The sequence below is a fragment of the Cydia splendana genome, chromosome 9 (assembly GCF_910591565.1).
Source record: "Cydia splendana chromosome 9, ilCydSple1.2, whole genome shotgun sequence".
NCBI lineage: Eukaryota > Metazoa > Arthropoda > Insecta > Lepidoptera > Tortricidae > Cydia > Cydia splendana.
Window position 1 is genome coordinate 3,967,311 of NC_085968.1, and position 23,925 is coordinate 3,991,235.

Genomic DNA, 23,925 nt, shown 5'->3' on the forward strand with positions numbered 1-23,925 from the left:
TGTTCAGGTGTTAAAGCAATATCGTGTTGTTAATTAAAAACAAGTGAATGCTTTTAAGATATAAAGTTACACTTGTAGAAAGTGCTTTTAAGAGTTTATTTCAAGTGTTGCTTGTTAAATGTTTTGCTCTAAGAAGTCTAAGATAAGGAGTAGGTAATATAGATAGGATAGGACAGACGGACAAACACCGAATGATTCTCGTATGTACCTACGTCAGTGTTTTCTACACCAATTTCGGCAAACGAGCCAAAAAGCAGAAACAAACCGACTTGGAAAACATATTTTTCCCCCCGTTTATAAATTCCAAACAAAGTTCCGTCAAACCTCGGACTAAGCTCATATATCGGTTTAGTACCTATTGCGAATATTGAAATTGCTACATAGAGATTTAGTTATGCTTGCGAGGGTTTATTACTGGGTTATTCCATGCAAATTCCGCCTGAACCTAGAACCCGTTACAGCGATGCAAAAATCTCATAAAAAGCCGCGAGATTCAAAACGTTCTCGAAACGGTAATCGGCGATCAGCGCCCGACCGTGCGAAAGGCACGATAGCATCGCGGCCGCCCATATTCGGCCAGGGCTTTACGAACTTCTAGCTTAGGGTCAAAGCCTACAGCAGTAGTCTTTTTAACAGTACCACAGAATAAATAATAGTACTAGGTACAGAAGACTCACTCTCTAACAAAACGCGTCTGTTACGATCAGCACAGATATGGCCGCTAGGTGGCGACAGCGCCACGCGCGGCTTATGGCTTTCCCCAAAATTTGGGGCCGAACGGATGTACTTACTTTTAGCTACCTGTAGCAAAGCGACGAAATCGCGGAGTGAGCCACGCCTGACAGTACGAAGCAGGGATGTTGCGGATGCAGATTTTTTGACACCCGCGGATGGGGATGCGGATATTTATAGGCTCACATCCGCGGATGCGGATGTCAAGATTAGGTACTTAAAAAACGTCAAATATTACATTTTAGTAATTTTTATGAAAAAAACGAAAAAAATGAGCAAGAATATAGGTGCGTTACACTCAATAAACAGCAACTTGGCCGACTCTTCTGGATCTAGACGATTTCGTTATAGGTAATGACGCTTTAATTAGCACTTACGCCGCTGCTAAGATGTTTCTGTACCGACTTGTTCGACATCCGCATACTTACGCATAAAGCTCCGCATCGATTTCATTCAGATGCGGATTTTCAAAATAATGCGGAAGTTCCGCGGTTGCGGATGCGGATGAGAATATTCGGAACATCCCTGGTACGAAGTACGAACACCACGTTTGCTGTATCCACAGTGTGACATGTTTAATAACCCTTTTAACGTAAAGCCTATCGTGCTTGACGCGTCATCGTGAACCTTGTCGGGATGGGAAGAAAGAACAGACTTCACGAAACAGTCTAACGTGCCATTGTTTCATGGTTTTCATCAGCCATTCTCTAAATTCAGCCAGAGGACTATGAACTTTGCTTAGGGTCACCGTAAGAGAATCAGCCAATAGATAGTGTCTTCCACGAATGCGCGCCCATGTCTGACGTTTCCATAATCCATTTCACACTTAAGACAAATAGAGAGGCATGCCACAAAAACCTGTTGCTGGCAGCCTTCTGTCAGCAATACCCTAAGATAGGGGGGACTTGGGGGAGGGTCGCAAATACCCCTCCCGAAGACAGTAGGGACATCAAAGTTATACCAACAGGCAAAACAGTGACTGGTCTTATTTCCTCCGTGTATCTTTTTGTCCAGGTTTGACTGTGTGACATTTTATTGCACGATTCTATTCAATCGTGACTCCAATGTTATTGTTACTAGACATCCTCAATTAGTACTTCGAATTAGTACTAACCAATATTATGTCATCTCTATTCCGTCAGTGAATGTTCAGAATACGATTTATACTCATATGAGTGCATATGAGTGGTATGATCGAGTACATATGTACACGCTTGGAGCCAAAATTAAACCAAAAATTGTTATACGCAGAAACCAAACATTGTTGAAGTTAAAACTTCTTTAGCGACGCTGTGCACTTTTTGTGATGGGGAAAAAATGTTAAACTCGCGACAGGTCACGTGCCCGTAAGATTCGTAAGACGTAAGACGGACACGTGACATGATCGAAAAACTGTTACAATGTGAGTTTTCACTTCTGCCGGCACTCCCGGAGTGCAACCCGTTGTTTTTTATAGAATTATCTCTATCTTTTACGTATGTTGTATGTAATAACGTTTACGTTTATTTGTGTTATGTCGAAACAATTCCTTCCCCATTCTTACTGTTAAATCTTTCCACTGTCACCTTATTACGTGGGACGGGCAAGCTTTGAAGACGCAATTATGGTAATTCTCACCCTTACGCGGAGGGTGTGCGGATAGGCTAACTGATTCCCGTTCGTCTGCGTTTAACTCAGTTTAACTCCTGTCACGACGGAAGCACAGAATAAGTAGTAGAGATGCCACGAGTATTCGGTATTCGGCCTATTCGGCCACTTTGCTGAATAATCAACAAATGCTCAAACAAGTGCGAGTCGGACTCGCGCACCAAGGGTTCCGTACCATAATGCAAAAAAAACGGAAAAAAAATGCAAAAAAAAACACGGTCACCCATCCAAGTACTGACCACGCCCGAAGTTGCTTAACTTTGGTCAAAAATCACGTTTGTTGTATGGGAGCCCCATTTAAATCTTTATTTTATTCTGTTTTTAGTATTTGTTGTTATAGCGGCAACAGAAATACATCATCTGTGAAAATTTCAACTGTCTAGCTATCACGGTTCGTGAGATACAGCCTGGTGACAGACAGACGGACGGACGGACAGCGAAGTCTTAGTAATAGGGTCCCGTTTTACCCTTTGGGTACGGAACCCTAAAAAGGGTCTTCGTATTTAACAACGTTCCAAGAATACATTTTTAAATATGAAATATACCAAGTTTTTGGTTATATTTATAGTGTAATATTTATTTTTAGGTAGGCAACAGATATTCGGTATTCGGTCGAATAGTAGGCAAGGTCGGCCGAATATTCGGTATTCGGCTAAAACCACTATTCGGGGCATCTCTAATAAGTAGCATTTCATATAGAATGGCCACGCTTTATACCGCCGCTTAATTTGACGTTCAGATGTCAACTGCATGGACTGCATGAGTGACGTTCGCCGCCGCATTACTGACGTGATTATAACTACAGCGCCTTACGTCTTCTGGTCACTCCATTATCAAACGTCAACTTGTGAAAACCAGAGTTACTGCATAATGTATAGAGACATACAGCGCCATCTACATCACCAACATCCAGTCAAAATCGAAGTACGAATATTGTAATCATCTTTACACACCTTACCAGGGGTGCGAAACTTCGGGCAAACTCGGCTGCGTTCGGCTCGGCATTGCTCCGAGCAATTATTAGGGTTGACACAACTTGACGTCCCTTTGCGTGCACGACCACAGATAAAAAAATGGCTTGAATTTTGACAACCCTAAATAGCTGAATTTGATAGTGCCATATATTAGAAAGGGATAGCATATGATTCGACCCTGAACCGCTGTCAAACGTCGGTTTTGTAGGACGTTTCCTTTCTATACGGTAGTACTATTATTTATTTTGTGACCTTACACAATCTTTCCGAGGGTTAACTGATAGAGAATGCCTTCTGGCAATAAGTTCGCCTTTCGTACAATTTTTACTGTGCAATAAAGTTTAAATAAAAAAATAAATCTTTGCTAAAACGATTTCCGTACTATGGCGTGTCTTATTAGTACACGATTTATTACCAATCGATAGATAACAGTAGGAAATTGAACGAGCGCCATCGTATCGGCCTTCGGTCTTCAGACGCATCACAATATCCAAGATACGATGCAGTTGCATTGGCGCCCCCGATGTCTGTTGGCGTTCGGCCAAATCAGCTGATCATTGGTTACCGATGGATGTAGCATGTTGGCTATGTGCACAGTGCCTGACGGGGTAGTAAAAGCGCGCTCGAATTGTTTGGGTTATTTGACATTTGTTAACTCTCAAATCTATATGTCCCAGTGTTGTCACTGTTATCATTAAGGCCATCATCAACATCACTCACCTTACGTGTCTCATGAACTTTTCGGAAAATGCGTATGCAGCCTATTTTTGGTCAGACACTGTTATATTAAAATTAAATTTAAGCCAAGCCATGATAGTACTAACTTTTTTGACGATTTTTATTTACTGGTTATAAATTAGTAAGCTGTTTCGGACTAGTAAAATAAAAACAATGAAAAATTCTTTTATTTCAGACACAGTCCATATCAACATAACTACATTAAAATTACAATTAAAATTACGTCAGATAAAATAGAAATTAATTTATAAATAAAATACAAATTATTACTAACTATTATTTACACTATTAGTCCCATTCTCATTAAACCACACAATGAATCCAAATACTTTAATCAATAAGTGTTTCGACTCCTCCCAAATAAGTCGAACTCGAAAGCGAATAAGAAAGTATGTACTCGTGTATGCGAAAATGAGCGCAAAAACAGAAAAATACGTCTAAAGAAACCCGACGTATGCATGATCGTAAGTGTTGAACCCAATCATGCTTGTTTGTTTGTGTGATCTACTGCCAGGTAGTCTATGACAAATGATAAGCGCTCGGTTACACCGCTCCACAATACCGTTTGCGGTAGGGTGTTAGCGCGGAACGGAAACTGATCTAATAAATATAGGTCGAATACTTATAAATAAATATTATGGTGCAATCTGACTATTGCCAAAAGGATGTTAGGGTTGTATTAACCTTAAATTGGACGAGGGGAATATATGTTTTTAGGGTTCCGTACCCAAAGGGTAGAACGGGACCCTATTACTAAGACTCCACTGTCCGTCTGTCCGTCTATCTGTCCGTCCGTCCGTCCGTCTGTCACCAGGCTGTATCTCACGAACCGTGATAGCTAGACAGTTGAAATTTTCACAGATGATGTATTTCTGTTGCCGCTATAACAACAAATACTAAAAACAGAATAAAATAAAGATTTAAACTGGGCTCCCATACAACAAACGTGATTTTTGACCAAAGTTAAGCAACGTCGGGAGTGGTCAGTATTTGGATGGGTGACCGTTTTTTTTTTGCTTTTTTTTTGTTTTTTTTTTTGCATTATGGTACGGAACCCTTCGTGCGCGAGTCCGACTCGCACTTGCCCGGTTTTTTTCCACAATATTTTGAACATCTTTGACAAACTTAAATCGACCGGGATATGGACCGTGATTACCTTTTGTATTGTTGTGTAAAGGTTAATCACGGTCCATATCCCGGACGATAAGTCTATTGAATAAACCGTGAATCATTAAAAAATGTAATCTTTGACAAAGTTTAGAAAAAAATTAGTGTTATATATAATAGGGGACATTAATGTCATTGATGGAAGTATCTCTGCCAAGACAAGCCAGAGCTTTGACTGTACCTATACCAAAATCTTTCTTGCAAAACGGTCATGTTTATATTCATTGTAATTGTTGAAGCAATAAAACCTATTGCTACTGTCTATACTTAACACATTCATTGCCGACGCATTACGATTAAATAGTTTTGTGACGCGAATTCGCGTCTTCGGCAATAAATGGGTTAATTTATTAACATTACTTTTGTAATATTTGTCTACAGAGTATAGAATATTGACTTCTACAGTGTATATCCTCATTGTGTTCGAAAACCCTGTTCCAGTCCTGTCTCGACGCCACTTACTTGATCGGATAAAGTGGCCGTATCATCAGTTCATTAGCTGGGTCGAGGGTCGCCTCGAGTGGCGTTTCTCTTGACACCACAGACCATTGAACCATGGTATAATAATATACGGAGTATATATAATAATATGCGGAGCCTGGTACTCCATTCCCGTCTTTTCTAGGTCACCTAACTGACACGGGCTTACGTCATCATGCGACAGCGCTATATGATAATATGCGACAGCGCTATATATAGCGGCCATGTTGTTGTGACGTAGCCCCGTGTCACTCTGGGAATGGAAGACCATGTTTTATTAGACTATGCATTGAACTAGATGCAGCTAATTCGTTGAGTGTCTTTTAAGCCCACATTTCTACCTTGTAAAGGTGATGCTTAAATTTCATATAAACGGAAGGATAAAGCTTCAAACACTATTAAACTGTACAACGGGACTTAATTGCGTATTTAAGTTTTAAGATTTACCTCGGACTACCCGCGCGAGTTTTTCGAACTACCCGCACTTGGTCTGTTGAACGTCTTGCGCACTAGGGATGTTACTCTGTGGAAACACACTTCCACTGTGTGTAAAAATCATGAAAGTTTAAATCAGCTTCAAACACTAGTTTTTATTGGATCGCAAATTTTTAAAATGGCGTATAGAAAAATGTACCTATACTATTATATTCTGTGACAATTATAAGTTACTTTTGCCAAGAAATATGGGTACATGTAACATCACTTAAGTTTCCACGAAAATTCTATTTCTGTTTTACGCAAGTGTTATTTGTATACATGTTGTAATAACTGATTTAACCATAAACAGATTACAGTAATGTCATTCCAACACGTAACTACAACAGAACGTGAAACAGAAGCCATACAAACATACTGTGTGCACAATTTACCCATAACGTGCCTACGATCGCAGAGCAAACATGCAGGTAATGCCGAAAGTAAACATACTGGTAACAGTACACGCCCACGGTGACGGTTTGGGCTATGAATCAACCCGCTGAGAACCGTATGCTGTGTTGCAGACTTTGCCACCTTCTAGCTTTTTTTTAATACCACGTCGGTGGCAAATAAACATTCGGCCAGCCTGATGGTAAGCAGTCACAGTAGTATGAACGCCTGCAACTACAGATGTGTTACATTTTGTTACCGACCCTTTAAAAACATGTAGGTACACTTCTTTTTTGAAGAATCCCATAGCCATACTGCAGACCCTCGGGAAAACCTCGGAAGAGAGCTAGCGCATTCCACAGCCGGAGCGTCCGCGGGAGGAAATTCCTCTTAAACTGCACAGTACGCGACCATTTAGTTTTCACATCACCTAAGCAGAAAATGGATTTTTCTTCCCTGCTAGGAGGGATCAAAGTGGCACTTTTCTGTTCAACGACATTTCATTGCCAGTAATATAATTAACTATGAACATCGTATGTACAGCCTGGCAAAAAAGAAATTAAAAAGTGGCAACACTGTAGTGTCAACACTAAAGGCCGTAACATCGCACCGCACCGCGATCTTGGTGTGTCGCACCCATAAGTGAGAGCGAGAAAGAGATATCTGTTTCTCGCTCTCACTTATGTGTGCGATAGTGTGTCAACACTTTAAGATTTTTTTATTTTCCTCATAGTTGATGTGAAAAGCAGTATGTGTCACACGGTATCAAAATTATTTCGTCTTGGGCGTTAACACTGGAATCCCTCATTACGCTCAGGATTCCATTCCATATTGTAGAATCCATCGCTTCAACGCCCTTGACGGAAATATATCATTTTGATCCCTTGTAACACAAACTACTATTCTAGAGTGTGAGGATGAACACCCTAAACCGGAAAGTTACACTTGACATTGATACTTCACGGTAATAAGTACATGCTACCCCCTATCTCACGCACGCTTCCTTGGGGCTGTCCATAAATTACGTCATCGATTTTTGACCCCCCCCCCCCCCCCCCTATAATCATCCAAAAATCATGCTTCAAATGACCCATTTCCTCCTACTTTATGCTACCGTCATCCGATGTCCAGACCCCCCCCCCCCTAATTTGAAATGACGTAATTTATGAATAGCCCCCTTGCTGCTGAAGGGCCTGCCAACTTGTGGCCTAAATCGGAAAGTTAAACATGACAATGAAACTTTGCGCCAATAAATAGGGTTTTGTGCTGCCTTCTACAGTTCACACACGCTCTTTTAAAGAGATACGTAAAAGACTAACTTATAATTATGTCTTTCACGCCTTTGCGCAAATCTCGTATGTTTCGTCCACACTGTCAACTGAAATTTCCACCAATCCAATGGCTGGCCAAGTGGTAGGTAATATCGGATTGGCGTACTAAATACTAAACGTCTATCCTAGAAGTGTAGGTATGTTTGAGACATTTTGGAGAATTGAACACTCAGACATATTATTGTGAAGTTTGAAGAGTCACTTGCTTTTATTACAAATTGCTTTCATCCGAATCAATTCGTTAACGTCTCAATGTGCTTACTACTAGAGTGTTGGTTTGACAGCCACAATATAAATGACAATTTAATGCCCCCTCCCACCACTCCAAGGGGACCCCATGCCTTGAGAACCTGACATTGGGGGAAAGTAAATTGATGATTGTCCATGGAGAACGTAAAACGGCTTAGGAAACGTCAGGGACACTTTATTTTGATGTATTACTTAGAACTTGGGTGCCAGTTACATTGGTAACTTTCTAGGGTTATAAACACAAAAAGTGTTACTCAATTCAAATATTTATCCAGCTAAAGGGATCATCCATTAATTACGTCACGAATTTCTAGGTTTTTTTACCCCTCCCCCCCTCCTTGTCACACTTGGTCACATTTTGCAAAAACCTCTATATGTAACCTCTTATTGTACCTACAAGAGGATTTGAGCAATACTTTAGGCGCTAACATAGGTACTTCATGGCCAATTGAGGACGACACCTAATAATCTTTTAGTTTCTTAACAGATTGCCTCATGATGTTTTTTTTTTCGCTGTATAGCAACATATACAGCAACATATACAACAATATAGGGACTAATCAAACATCAAACATCATCAAACATCAACATTTATTCAGCAAATAGGCCACAAGGGCACTTTTACACGTCATCATTGAATTTACATACATGCAAAAATAATAATAATAATAATATGTCACTCAGGCATATCATTTCCGGTTGTTCTCATCTTGCTAACGGCGAGTACTTGCACAGACATAATCTCGTAGCCAGGATTATTCACCAGCAACTTGCTCTTCTATACGGCCTTGTGGACCGCGAAGTACCGTACTACAAGTACTTACCTGCGCCTGTTCTCGAGAATGGTCGTGCCACGCTCTATTGGGATCGATCTATCATCACTGACAGGACTATTGTAGCCAATAAGCCTGACATCGTGATAATAGATCGATCGCAACGTCGGGCCGTGCTCGTTGACATCACCATCCCCCACGATGAGAATCTCGTGAAAGCCGAGAAGGACAAGTCCAGTAAGTACCTAGACTTGGCTCACGAGATAACAGCCATGTGGGATGTTGATTCGACGATCATTGTCCCGATAGTCGTTTCAGTAAACGGTCTAATAGCGAAGAGTCTCGACCAACACCTTGAGAGACTCTCGCTAGGTGGTTGGATCAAGGGTCAGATGCAGAAGGCGGTGATCTTGGACACGGCGCGGATAGTCCGCCGGTTCCTCTCTCTGCAGCCCTGACCACCGGTAGCTTGGGCCTTGCCCCGCTGCTGGCGGCACCCTAGGTTAGGTTTTTTATAATGTGTTTATATTAATTTTTATTGTTTTGTAAGTGTTTTTATATTTTACTTTTATATTCATATTATAAATAACCTAACTTAAGATGAGAAATGAATAAAGAGAATAATAAGTTTTAATACCTATTTCCTATATTCCTATTTCTGACATAGTTTTCTTCACTAAATGATATTTTTATGTAGTTGTACTTACTTTACGCACAGAAACTTGCGTGGACTGCAACTTTGATCAAGCAAGTAAACATTCTGCTCAAGCAAGTAAACATTTAAGTCTTATAGAAACTCAAGATTGGAAATCAACCTTGCAAATCCTCAATTTTCTCTCAATCTATTTAAATGCTAACTCGTGCAATAGACTTTGCGTTATCGCATTCTCCAGATACGACGGTAATGATACCACTTAATAATATTGACTTAGAGCATTGTGCGCGTTATCTGATAGCGCAGGTACATTTGATAACTATTGTAAATAGAACATGCAAAACGTGCAAAGAAAGCATTCATAATTTTTTCATATAAAAGGCAAGTGTCCTAAAGAATCCCATCCATGAAAATCCTTTGCACCGATTGCACGAAGTTCTAATTTCCAAAAAATAATTTGTTCGGATTGTCGGTTGAGGTCAGACCTGATTAATGAGGGAGATTTTTCCCGTCCCGTTCGGTGCTCGAGCGATTTTGTATGCTCGGCGTAAGATACTTTTTACTTGCCACTTATATTTACTACTACATACTTATCCTACAATTTTCTTAAAGCATATTACCATGCTATTGCCCCCTAACACAATTTACACAGCTCAATCCATCCGTGCAAAGTGCTCATTACTGTTTGTCATGTCTTCCACGCACCCATTAAACCCTTAGGTACGCGAACAACCCACAAATCACAGATAAAACTGCAAATCTCTGAGGTCAGATGTGGCTCGAATTTATTTACTAACGGTACGTTTAATAGTGCACTTAAATCTTCGCAGACTTCTAAAGAGCCTAACAGAACACCATCGCAGAACGGTATAGTGGAAATCTAGAAATGCAATCGGACTATTACGACCGAGTCGTAAGACGAATCGACGTAGATAGTATTGAATGACATTGGATAGTAACGTTTAATGGTTGGCTTGGTAGCGCTTAAACGCAATACGAAATGAATATCTAATAATTAACTCAAGTGAGAAAAGATCTATTGCCTAGACAAGGAGCTGTTATACGTAGTTTTAGTAACCTGAAACAGAAATGTGGTCTTTCGTTATTCAATTAAATTTATCTCATTTCGTGCGGTTTTATGTAAATTAGACATATATCCACACTTTTGTATGATGCGCAGAATCAGAATCGTGCTTAGCAGTATTCGTTACACAACGAGTTGTTACTTGTTACACAAAAATTCGAACGTACACTGAAATCAGAATGATATTTGAATCATGTTGAATTATCGTGCGGCTCGCCCGCGCCTATACATGTACGGACAAGTACGAGCGAAATGCACGATAACTGAATGACATCAGTTAGGGGTGGATTTCATCACCAAAAATTTCACCATACAAAAAAATATTTTTTTTTAATGTTTAATTTAACACGATTCTAGCTGGGTAAAGTAATAGGGGGCTGTATATTGAGGATATTTATGGTATTTATACAATCATTTGTGGCTTATATTTGAAGTTATCGCTTTCTTAAAATAAAAACGCAAGATGGTGATGACAATCATGGTATGGTAATGACTCTTTTATAGACGGTAATGACACTGCATGTACGGTAATGACGATTTGGGAACTAATTTATATATGTATTAAAAACGTATTAAAAAAACAAATACTTTTTTTAATTGTAAGGCTTTAGAACTTTAATAAACATTACAAATAACATGTTTTTGAACATAAGACTAGCTACATAAATTATTTTTAGAAAATTATAAAAAATACATTTTATTCATATAAATAAATATATAACAAGTATTTTTATTGTATAATTTTAAATAATTTATATTCCGAAATAGGCAATTTATGTATTTAATATTTTTTTTGGGTATTTCAATGTTAAATCATATTACCAATATTGTACTCTTATTATCAGTTTAAACCCGCATCTTCTTTTATCTACTGCATAACTTGGTATTTATATCATATTATAAAATTGCTGGCTTACCAGTGAGCTTAATTTTTATGATTTATTACTTTTTTTTTGATAATTTGATTCATTGCATAAGTTTGTATTTTTGTTGATTTATAAATTAACTTTAAGAATAGCTATAATGATTTAAATCCACATATATATTGTTTAATAGCTAAACATTAATATATAATCAGTGTTTTATAAGTTGCAAGACCCCTACTTGTAATGCATGTCATAAGTTACAAAATGTTAGGTATTGGGTCCGGTGACTACCCAATGTATAATTATTAATTGCTCCGCTGATGCTATAATTATCAAAAAACATAAGGCCATTACGATAGTGAGCCAGTACCGTAGCCTATGGTCGCTTAAAACTTAATATATGTTGCTTGTTTAAATACTTTGTTTTAACACGACTAACATGCAATTACAGACTCTAAGTTGCACGATTTACATTATTAGATAATAAAAAATAAACATTTGTATGTACTAAGTTCTAAGTGACCTAAATTTTGCCTACTTCAGTCAAAATGTTATTTAAAACTAACCATCCTCTAGTGTGAAAAAAATGGTCATATCTTCTTCTACATTTATTCTACATTTATAAGGTAGACATTATATAATGTTAGAAGACATAGAGAACGTTTTTCAAACATACAGCTTAATTTCATAATGAATTATAGCAAAATAACTAGAAAAGTTTCTGAGAACCGTCATCACCATACACATGAAATCATCACCGGTCGTCATTTTTTCCCGGTGATGATGGGTATGGTGTTGACGATTTGAGAGTTTCTTGTTTTTATTTCTAGAATACGATTAATAGTAGTTAATGTCTATGCTACACAATAAACCTCATGTAGTTTGCCATTCATTTCAATAATTATTTCTAATATATCATTTGTAACTTTTTTAAACCAAAGCATAACGGTGATGATGCTCTGTTGTGACAAACTACGTTTTACAAATTTGTTCGTAATATTTCTCACGATTCAATGATGTGACTTTATAGTGAAATCATTTTTGGCATTCTATATTAAAGTGAAAAATAGGGCAAGGACCTTTAGCGGTATTTCGTTGTTCATACACGGAGATAAGCTCACATTGACATTACCATGACGGTGTTGACGAATATTCGTGACAAAATTTTAAATATTTTTAAATGTACTTTCTCGGTGAAGGAATTATTGCATATTTTCCCATGTGTTAAACAACAACATGGAAAAGATATAAGTAAAAGAAAAATCGCAATCGTACGATAGGTATGCTATAATTTTCACTGCAAACAATAAGGTTCAGATTTTTCCGGTAGACGGTGATGATTTTAGACACATAAAACATTTTATATAAAAAAAACTATTAAGTTATTGGAGATGGTAATTGAAGGAACATGAAGATAATAGTTCTTAAAAACATATAAAAAAGTTGCAACTCGCACAACCTACTAGTTTTTTTTATAAAGACCGAACCATAAGTTTTCGCAGGATTTTGAAATCCACCCTTAGATGTTATTCTGATATCAGTGTGCGTTCGAATTGGCCTGAGAGTAATTAAAGCAATCTGTTTTGTGGTGGCTTGGGAGCAAGCCAGCGGTCGCAGCTTTTCTAGAACAATGAAACGTGTAATTTCGAAAACAGAGCTCAAATATAAGCTATTTAAAGACTTTGATCGTAATTATGTTCATGTCTGACCTGATTTAAAATAAGATCTAGAATATACAGACAAATGTTTTCGTCAGGAATTTGGAACCGTCTTTATTTTAAGTTAAGCAAAGAAAAATAAGTAGGTACTTGCTTTTTTATACGCATAGAAAGACAACTAAACAATTATTTATTAATATTGCCAGTTCTAGTCAACATTAATGATTGGCTTTTGAAATCAACTCCATCAGCAGGCGTATGTAATGGTCGAGCTTTACTCGATTTCTATTTTATAACACTGATTTAAACTTTCACGATTATTAAACATTATCAAACTGCACAACGGGACTTAATCGCGTATTTAAGTTTTAAGATTTACCTCCGACGTTTCGAGGACGGCGTTGTCCCCGTGGTCTCGGAGAAGACACCACGACGACGACGGGACCACGGGGACAACGCCGTCCTCGAAATGTCGGAGGTAAATCTTAAATCTTAAATACGCGATTAAGTCCCGTTGCGCAGTTGATAATGTTCTATTTTATAATTTCGATTGGATTATTAGTAGGCCAGTCAAATTAGATTTATTCCATGAATTAATTCCCAGCAAGCTGGAAATCGTCTTAATACCTTCATTTGGTTCTAAATTAGTGTAATCCGAGTTTGCTCCATTCCAGGAGTTGTGGAAAAAAAACCATAGATTTTGATATAAATTAGACGATTTCAAAGTTGCTAAACGCCAGTGTCTTGTTGCAGGTGACCCACAAAACGTCCGGCAAGGTGATGGTGCTGAAGATGAACCAGCAGCGAGCCAACCGGCCCAACATGCTGCGCGAAGTCCAGCTCATGAACAAACTGAAACATCCCAACATACTTGGGTAAGTACATAACTCATCTCTTTCTCTCTCTCTCTATCAGGTGACCCACAAAACGTCCGGCAAGGTGATGGTGCTGAAGGTGAACCAGCAGCGAGCCAACCGGCCCAACATGCTGCGCGAAGTCCAGCTCAAATAGGGAACCACATTTTATGGTTCGCGGGGAACAATATCATCATTATATCTTCCTCGCGTTTTCCCGGCGTTTTGCCACGGCTCAATGGGGCTAATCCCGAGAATTGGCGGAGAATTTGTGTTGGCGGGGGAACGATATAATACCTGTTAAACTCAGGCGTTTGATAGCGATAGCAATAATACTTATTCGTTCAATCTTGCTTGTATTTGTATTTTGCTTCATTGTCCAGTGTCCGCTTTTAGACTTTTCTTATAAGACACTTAAACAGGGAGGCAAAGTAGGTACGGCCACATCCAAATATGATCTTCCTCATATCTCAAAATACTCTAATTTCGCACTTAGGGACTCTGTTTTATGGAAGACTATATTCATAATAACACGTATTATATAGACTGTAGGATCGTATATATCTCGTGTAAAGAGTAGACGTTTGACTTGTTAATAACAGGCTCCTTAAAATACTCTTAGCCAATAAAGAAGAGAACTCGAGAAATACCGACTTTATTTAACCCGCAATATCATATAACTCAAAAATAAGATTAGATATGACACTTTCTGTTATAGAGATCTTGGAATCCTTACAAAATCATATTATAGCGAAAGCACTTTATATTACTACAGTATCCATACGAAATCTCATAAAAATCATAAAGAAAGGATAACCTACAGAGGTTATCCGTTGAAGTAAATACAGACGACGGATGAAGGTCAGAAAAGGCGTCTACGTCTAGACCTAGGTTTTATTATAATAGTACCTATCTCCGGCGAGGGCTCGTCCATAAATATTTCAGACCGACATTTAAACGTGAACAATCATTTGTCTTCAATCGTAGTATGGATATAAGGACTCATTGTAAAGTTTACTTCAATGGTGGTAAAATACTCCGCAGAAAGCTAGGTCGAATATCACCTTCCCATACAAACGGAGTTTCGTTTTCATTTTAAAGCTACGTGTTGTATTGTAATGAAACTTTGCACATACAATTACATGAGGTATATCTAGTCCTGTAATTAGTTTACATATATAACTCCAGCTTATAAAACAAACGAAATAGAGCAAAAGCAAGTTTTGTAGGAAAAACTTAAATTCGCTGTATATTTTTTTTAACTATGATATCTGAAGCTACATAAACTAATTACAGGCATAGATATACCTTATCTTATTGTAAGTACAAAGTTTCAAAGCAATCTGGCTAGTCGTTTTAAAATGAGAGCATAACTACGTTTGTATGGAGAACCGAGCTTGATGCGGACTCTCAATAAAAAGCTATGAAACAATTAATCCGAGGCTCATGAGACATTTTAGAATTGCGTTGCAGAATGATGGATTGTATCGCTGATTTAGGATGAAAGTATATACAGTCAACCACGAGAAATGTGAAATTGAAACAGATCTATCAATTAAGACAAGGTAGATCCAGACGGGTCCCTAAAAAGAAATCCGGCTTGCAATTTCATCTCACGAAATCTACGCGAAATGAGTTTAGTTACCGCTTTTTATTCTATGTACTTACCTATGTAAATATTCTTCAGTTACGTTGCATGGTTTTTACGTATAATTATGCCACAATATACAGACGTAACGTGTTTCAACAGAGTTATAAAAGTAAGCTCTTTATTTGCTCGTCAGATAATTAACATTTTATTGGCCGTATCTATACTCATCAGCATTATGATGTAAATAATGTTAATAAGGGTATGTTGAAAATATTACATCTGCTAAGGTAATATTAATTTAAGTTATTATAACTGATTACTCATGGCAATCTTTTTTTTTGTGTGTATTTGAGTCAATCGGTCCTCGCTAGAGATACGGGCGGCCGTTTGCTCTTTGTTTCAGTAAGAGCTGTATTGGTAGTGGATTGCGGTGTCTGTTTAGTGGTTTTGGACAGGTTCCCACAGTGGTACGGCAATGTATCTTCGTCGCTAGACTGAGAAAAGACCTTAAGTAACATGCCCTGTCAACTTTGTGTAATAGGTACTTAAAAAAATAAGTCTAAGATGTGTAATTAAAATTAGCGCCAAGACTCGTCTCCATCGAGATAATCTTCATATTTTTAAATCAGACCACTTCTCTTAATGACCATTAAGATATTACACAACAATTAGGCTTTATGGAACAGGTTATACTCGTAAGCCCCTGTGATAGTAGGTGTAATTTTATAATTATACAGGTTAGCGATGGAATGTCGTCTATATATTTAGCCCTCATCCGTCCACTGTTGAATATAGGCCGCTTCTTTACCCAATATCCTCTGTCTGGTTCTTTTTGTCGTGGTTTCCAACCTCAGTGCTGGACTGACATCGACTGACTGACTAACCAATTGACTGACTCATTATTGGAGGATTTTTGTAGCTACCTGAAGAAGCTTGCATTGTGGATATGTTACTCATACAATTAATTATTCTTCAGGTTCTGTTCACGCGTTGATTAGTGTTTAAGTAGTTCTATTCGTTAATTTTCCACTAAACGCTAGTAGCAAATGTATGAACTCGTACTAAACTCAGTGCGTAAACGAGCCTTTAGATTTTGACGCTTTGTTAAATAGGTATTAAATTATTTTACCGACTGTCTCATTTCTGAGAGACAGTGTAATACATTCTAAATTGACAGGACAAGACTAGTTATCTGAATATTGAATGACGCGACAGATGAGGAGTGTATTTTCAAAAGGACTTATTTTAGTATAGTGGTCATAGAGAAATAAGCCCTTTTGAAAATACTCTCCTCAGATAGTCCAAGACACTACCAAATCGAAGACACTAACAAAAGACGACTAGATACGTTCTTGACCATGCCTTTCACATCTTCTTCTTCTTGGTCGCATCCATCATGACTGATGATCGTGGTTGGTGGGTTTGTGGGCCTTTCACATATTTTATCGAAAAGTTTACATTGCGCATTCAGTTTTTGAGTTCATAAACTGTAAGCAATGATTCAATTATCGACATTCTTTCTCTCATTAAATGCTTGGGTGCTTTGCACAAATATGGGTGTTCCTTGTTTACTTAGGATGCGTTCGTCTTGAAAAACAATGCTGATCAAATAAGTGTTTAAACCAACAGGTCTTGGTGCCACGAGTAACTGTATATCTGAAAGAGTATTTTAGGTATTGTGACGACATTGGATCTTACATTAATTTAGAAAATCTTAGGATACACGACTCCAAAACGACGTATATGGCGAAGTCACGCTAAATAAATCAGAAAGAAAATAAATAGAGTCACTCCACTTTTGTTATTTTTAACCCTTATCTTGGCATTGTAACACCCGTGATACATGGAACTTTAAAAAATCTAGCAGGTTCACTTTATTACCTAACACAATAATTCTTCCATCAATATGTCGAGCTACCCTCCTTTTTTATAGAAAAAAATAAAAGACACATGTGTCATTGTAAATTAATTAGTAATAATCAACATGGAGTCACGGAGACAACAGATTTTGGTTCGCACTGGAAGTTTTGCATTTATTTCTTAGATTAGTATATATTTTTCCATATTATTTACGTTTTGATGCATTTACTATCTGTTAGTGCATAAATATTTACAATGCATTTGAATTTAAAAACATTGAATACACAGAATTTTACAGAAAACTGTTATGTATTATATTTGATACATTGCCAAGAACTCAGAAATGTACATATTGAAAGGATTGTATTACATTTAATACATTGCCAAGTTGTCGTCAAAATAGTTTTACATGTTTTTTGATTTTTTTATATTTGTGGGCGTACAAAACATGTTTCAAGTATTTTATTTATATTAGTTGTCGTATTATTTAGTTATTGAACTTTGATTTTTTTAAAGTACTAGATGTTATTTAACTGTATATTCGCACGCCGTAGCATTATTGCTACGCCGTAGCCCGTAGCACGGAAAAATATGTGTATGGCAAAAATGCCCCCAAAGTAAAAAAAAAATATTTTTTATGACTTTTTATTATTTGTTTACTTTCATATTTTACTCAACTTTTTGCTGACGACTATTTTGAAAGTTTACGGGATCAAATTTTCCGCCCATGTGATCAGGTATTCGTAAATATAATTTATTTTTACAGGTGTTATAGTCATCTGATGCTTTTGATTGCGTTTAATTAGCAATAAATGATAATTTCTGTTGCATTACATGTTTTATTTTTATTAAAATCCACATTTTTCTTCTAAAAAGTAGGTAACTATTTTGTTGAGGGATTAGCATTGTATTAAATATGATACATATGATTTTCAGAAACTGGAAAATCTTGGATTTTTTCCGTTATTTTTTAACAGTCCAGTATGCTCAATAGGTGACGAAAAACTATTTTTTTTTTATATTTAACATATTTTGAGCCTTGCCAAGATAAGGGTTAAGCAAGTTTCTTAACACTTAAATTTGTTAATTTCTTTTTGTTAACTAACTAACATGACGGAAGAGCATGATCTCCTGCCACAGGTAATAATGTCTATACCTACTAGATCTTAACCTTCTAAAATTAACCTGTATTGTTTAACAGAAACAAACATTTTTCATTTTCACACCAATTCGCTGCATCGAAACTGAAATGAAATTGATATCATTTGTTACAAATCTGTATATGCGCCTACATTATTGGAAATCTAACTGGTGTGTCGAAAACATCCGAACGCAATGCAAAAGGAACCAATATTAAAACTCATCTTTCAGCGCCATATTGGCCTAACGGAAACGACTAACTTTTCAAATTTCCGTAATACAATAACTTTTTAGCTGCAACTTGCAAGTAAACTTTTCCATTTCCCTTTGCCTGTAAATGAAAGATTGAAAATGTGTCCATTCTATTATTCGATATTGAGTTAGAAAAATCACCCCCGTCTGGCCGAGAATACATTTATTGGATTATTTTTTCGCTCGTCTATATCGTAGACAGATTGCTACAATATATCACTGCTGAATCAATATTAATTCGGATAAAAGGAGTCTAAAGATACTTTATTCATTCTGTTTTGAGTCATTTTAGTATGGAACAGGTTTTATAGAACTTTGATGTTTGTATTTTAACTTAGGTGACAGAATGACTTCAAATCCTGACAAATGGTGCGAAATCTATTTGTTTCTGCCATACTTAACCCAATAATTTCAAAACATACACGCTGAGATAACCTCTCATGATCGTCGACGGTTTTTAATTACCCCACACGACGGCACTTATGCAATTTCACGGCGCAACCCGATTCCCAACCGAGCGCCACCTCCGACTCATTCTGAAAGCTTACCGAGACTCGAGTCTTACCCAGATTTCTGGCGATTCCAAGGCAGATACACCAAGTATGAGGGTCGGTTGTAAGGCAACAAACCTTCTGTTACCGTCAATACATTCGCTAAATTTTATTGTACGCGAGGTTCAATAATAAATTCGCCGATTGTGGCTGGTGGGTCATTCCATGTGATTTCAACAAATTTGAATTAAAAAGTGTGCCGCATGATTTTTGATTTGAATAAAAAAAATTGAGGATGTATTTCATGGTGGCAGAAATGCTGAACCATCACCAGTTTTTTTTTTATCTTTTATTTTCCAAGTTATGCCCATTCGAAGTTAACAGTGGGGTTAAATTCCTGCTTGTACAAAATCAGACCTAACTTTTTTTCTATAAAAGGTAACGAAATAATTATTACTTTTTTTGATTAGGTAAGAAATGTGGATATTATACTGTATGACAAAATGTATCTGAATTAACTACAAAAAAAATGGTGACCACCCGAAGTGTACACCTAATTGGTCAATTATTGCAATTTTAAATTGGTTCCTGTGCCAACCCTGGTGCATATCAAATATTACTTTTTTCTGGAATATAAAGTACTTGCCGTGTTCATCTTGTAAAATAAATATAATTGTGTTAGATCAATTACTTCTAATAGAAAAATATAAGTGAAAAATTGAGAAATTCGAAAAATGCTCGTTTTTGACTCTAAAAAAATCCATGTGGAAGAGAAAATAAAAATTTGATTGTAGTCCGAAAATATAGCTGATAATTTCGTTAATTAGATTTAGAAAAGAAAGTTTTGTTATTTTCCCTATTTTTTGAAATATGTTTTTTTTAACATGCTACTTTTTACAACTATCGATACAAAATGTTTTATGTTATAAATTAATAAAAATGGGACGGTAATTGGTCATACGGATATTATTTACGTTTTTTATGTTCAAATAATTTTTTTGACATGACAATAATTTCATTTGTAAATTTAATGAGGGTAGAAATTCGACAATGCACTGTTACCTGACAAGGATTGTGAATCACTTGCGAATGTTTCTTAATTTAGCCGTGTAGTGAATAACCGACGCCTCCTGACTTGTTAACAAGCTTTATTTGCATGTTACATGGCTAAATTACGAACATAAGTAAACGGCCCAATAATCCTTATCGAAGTTCTATAGGAAATCGTATTTATCTAGGAGATAATGAAGTGGTGCAAACTCTTTGTAGTAAGTGCTTGTGTTATTAATAGTTGACTGTTCGTTATATATCACTGACAAGAAGAAGTATTTATTTAACAATTCAATTACTTCGACAATTTCACTGGACAAATGATCAAGCAACGGTGCATCCATTCGTTATTTACATTAAAAAGGATAACATTATCCAGTGTAGAACATTTTGTATTATCAGCGATTGTTTAACTCACAACACCGTATCATTTTTCGCTTTCCAAAAGGTTTTGCTTGAATGCCTAAAACAATAATATGACAAATTGGAAATGATACATTATTTTAGTGATGGTGCAGCTGCACAATATAAGAACAAGAAGACTTTTGTAAACTTGTGTCATCTTTACGATGACTTCGGACTAAAAGCAGGGTGGAACTTTTTTGCCACCTCTCACGGCAAATCCCCCTGTGATGGTGCTGGCGGCACGATTAAGCGGTTGATTAGAAAAGCTAGTCTGCAACGCATCACAGGTAGTTATAACATTTTATCACCTGAAGCTACGAGTTTTGTGTGAATAAAATTCATGGGATCAAGTTCTTTTTCGTCTCAAAATCAGATGTCGAAGAAGCTGAGGTATATCTATCAGAGCGATTTAAAAATATAAGGACCATAAAAAATACACGTTCCTATCATAGCTTCGTTCCCATTTATTAAAATGAATTAAAAGTGCGACGTTATTCAACTTGAGAAAATTTTGAAGTAGCAAAGGTTTGCAAATGATGTTTTTTTTTGTATAAATATATAAAGTAAATTTCAATCGTCTGGATTTAATTGATATTTTTCCAATATTTATAAGTTTAAGGTCATATGTATTTTAATCAGCATAAATACAACAGCAGAGCGAAAATGTATGAGATGAGCAGTTTAAAAAAAAACACATTTCAAAAAATAGGCAAAATAACAAAACTGTTTTTCCTAAATCTAATTAACGAAGATATCAGCTATATTTGCTGACTAAAATCAATTTTTTATTTTATGTTCCACATGGATTTTTTTAGAGTCAAACATGAGCAATTTTCGAATTTCTCAATTTTCACTTATATTTTTCTTTTAGAATTTATTGCTCTTACCCAATTATATTTATTTTACAAGATGAACACGGCAAGTACTTTATATTCCAGAAAAAAGTAATATTTGATATGCACCAGGGTTGGCACAGGAACCAATTTAAAATTGCAATAATTGACCAATTAGGTGTACACTTCGGGTGGTCACCATTTTTTTTGTAGTTAATTCAGATACATTTTGTCATACAGTATAATATCCACATTTCTTACCTAATCAAAAAAAAGTAATAATTATTTCGTTACCTTTTATAGAAAAAAAGTTAGGTCTGATTTTGTACAAGCAGGAATTTAACCCCACTGTTAACTTCGAATGGGCATAACTTGGAAAATAAAAGATAAAAAAAAAAACTGGTGATGGTTCAGCACTTCTGCCACCATGAAGTATATCCTCAATTTTTTTTATTCAAATCAAAAATCATAGGGCACACTCGATTTGTTGAAATCACCTGGAATGACCCTGGTGCAATTATTTGGCCCTGATTTGTGTAGGTATCACTCCGGGTATTGCATTTGTACAGTTGTAGTGCATAATTGTTTTCCTTCGTATTTTCTCGGAAACGTTCGTATTTGTCATGCTACTTCAGTCAACATCAGTACTTTTTGTACCGAGACTGACTGAAATAGCAAGACACGTTCGTCGTTTCCGTGAAAATACTTATGCACTACATCTGATGTATGACGAGAATCGGGATTACCTGGTTCCGGTACTTACAGTACGTCTACAGATTGCTACAATATATCACTGCTGAATCAATATTAATTCGGATAAAAGGAGTCTAAAGATACTTTATTCATTCTGTTTTGAGTCATTTTTATTATGGAACAGGTTTTCTAGAACTTTGATGTTTGTATTTTAACTTAGGTGACAGAATGACTTCAAATCCTGACAAATGGTGCGAAATCCATTTGTTTCTGCCATACTTAACCCAATAATTTCAAAACATACACGCTGAGATAACCTCTCATGATCGTCGACGGTTTTTAATTACCTCACACGACGGCACTTATGCAATTTCACGGCGCAACCCGATTCCCAACCGAGCGCCACCTCCGACTCATTCTGAAAGCTTACCGAGACTCGAGTCTTACCCAGATTTCTGGCGATTCCAAGGCAGATACACCAAGTATGAGGGTCGGTTGTAAGGCAACAAACCTTCTGTTACCGTCAATATATTCTATAACTATCTATATCTAGTTGAGCAGTGTTTCTACACTTTCTAGCTCATGAAAAAAATATAGGTAAATTAGATTAGTGCTTTCCTATGAATATATTTGACGTAAAGACACTGGATGAAGCCATAAAGTCGTAATCAGGGATTGATGGCCCGGGCTCCATAAAATTGGCTGTACAATAGTTACGGATCTCAGTTAGTTAGGTTCGACTCGCCCTCACCGCAAGCAATAAGAATTATACAATACGCCTGACCTGCCCGGCTAACCGCAAAATATGAGCCCAGATGACGCAACGGCCTACAATTGATTCAGTAATCGTTACTTAATTCCCTAACCCATTTTGACAGCTTTTTATACTTCCTATGTTATGAAACTGAACAATGGAGCCTTTTAGGATGCTCCTTAGTTCCGTTTTCAATGTTTGTCGTGACTTGCGAATCATCGCTGAAATAATTTTTTAAATCAAGTTTTCGCTTGAATCTAAAGCAGTCCAACTAAAATAGGGTGTGACAGTCGCCAGTCGACAGCGGGCAGGGTGCTCGAAATTATCTGAATACGTATATGCAGTTTAGAATACCTACATATTGCACGTAGAACCGATGGCCATTGGGGCGGAAAGGTTCTCGAGTGGCGACCACCAGAGATGTGAAAAATACTTTATAAAAAGTATTTAAATACAAAATACAAATACTTCCTTGATATACTATTTCAAATGCAAAATACAAAATAGTTTTTGAATTTGTATTTCAAATACAAAATACGAAATAGGTATTTTCAAAATACTTTTTTAAAATACAAATACTTTGCGATAAAATGTACTCTGAATAGCGAATACCTAGTCTGAATTAAAAAGTATTTCTCGGAATTTCCGAGTTGAAAATACTCTCTTTATTCTTTGAAAACAGTGTGTCAATCAGTCCTCTATCTAAAGTGCAAATTTCTAGTTGTTTACTCATATTAACCGGTAGGATGGACACCGAAAAAAATAATTTTCTACAATACTA

General features: G+C 36.7%; 1 protein-coding gene across 1 annotated transcript in view; it reads left to right on the plus strand.

The window, feature by feature from the left end:
- LOC134793354 (uncharacterized) overlaps window positions 1-23,925 on the plus strand; it is a 125,849-nt gene that overhangs the window by 81,784 nt on the left and 20,140 nt on the right. The window contains exon 2 of the mRNA XM_063764911.1: window positions 13,975-14,096. Coding sequence (XP_063620981.1) covers window positions 13,975-14,096 — 122 coding nt within the window. The remainder of the gene's footprint in view (window positions 1-13,974; window positions 14,097-23,925) is intronic.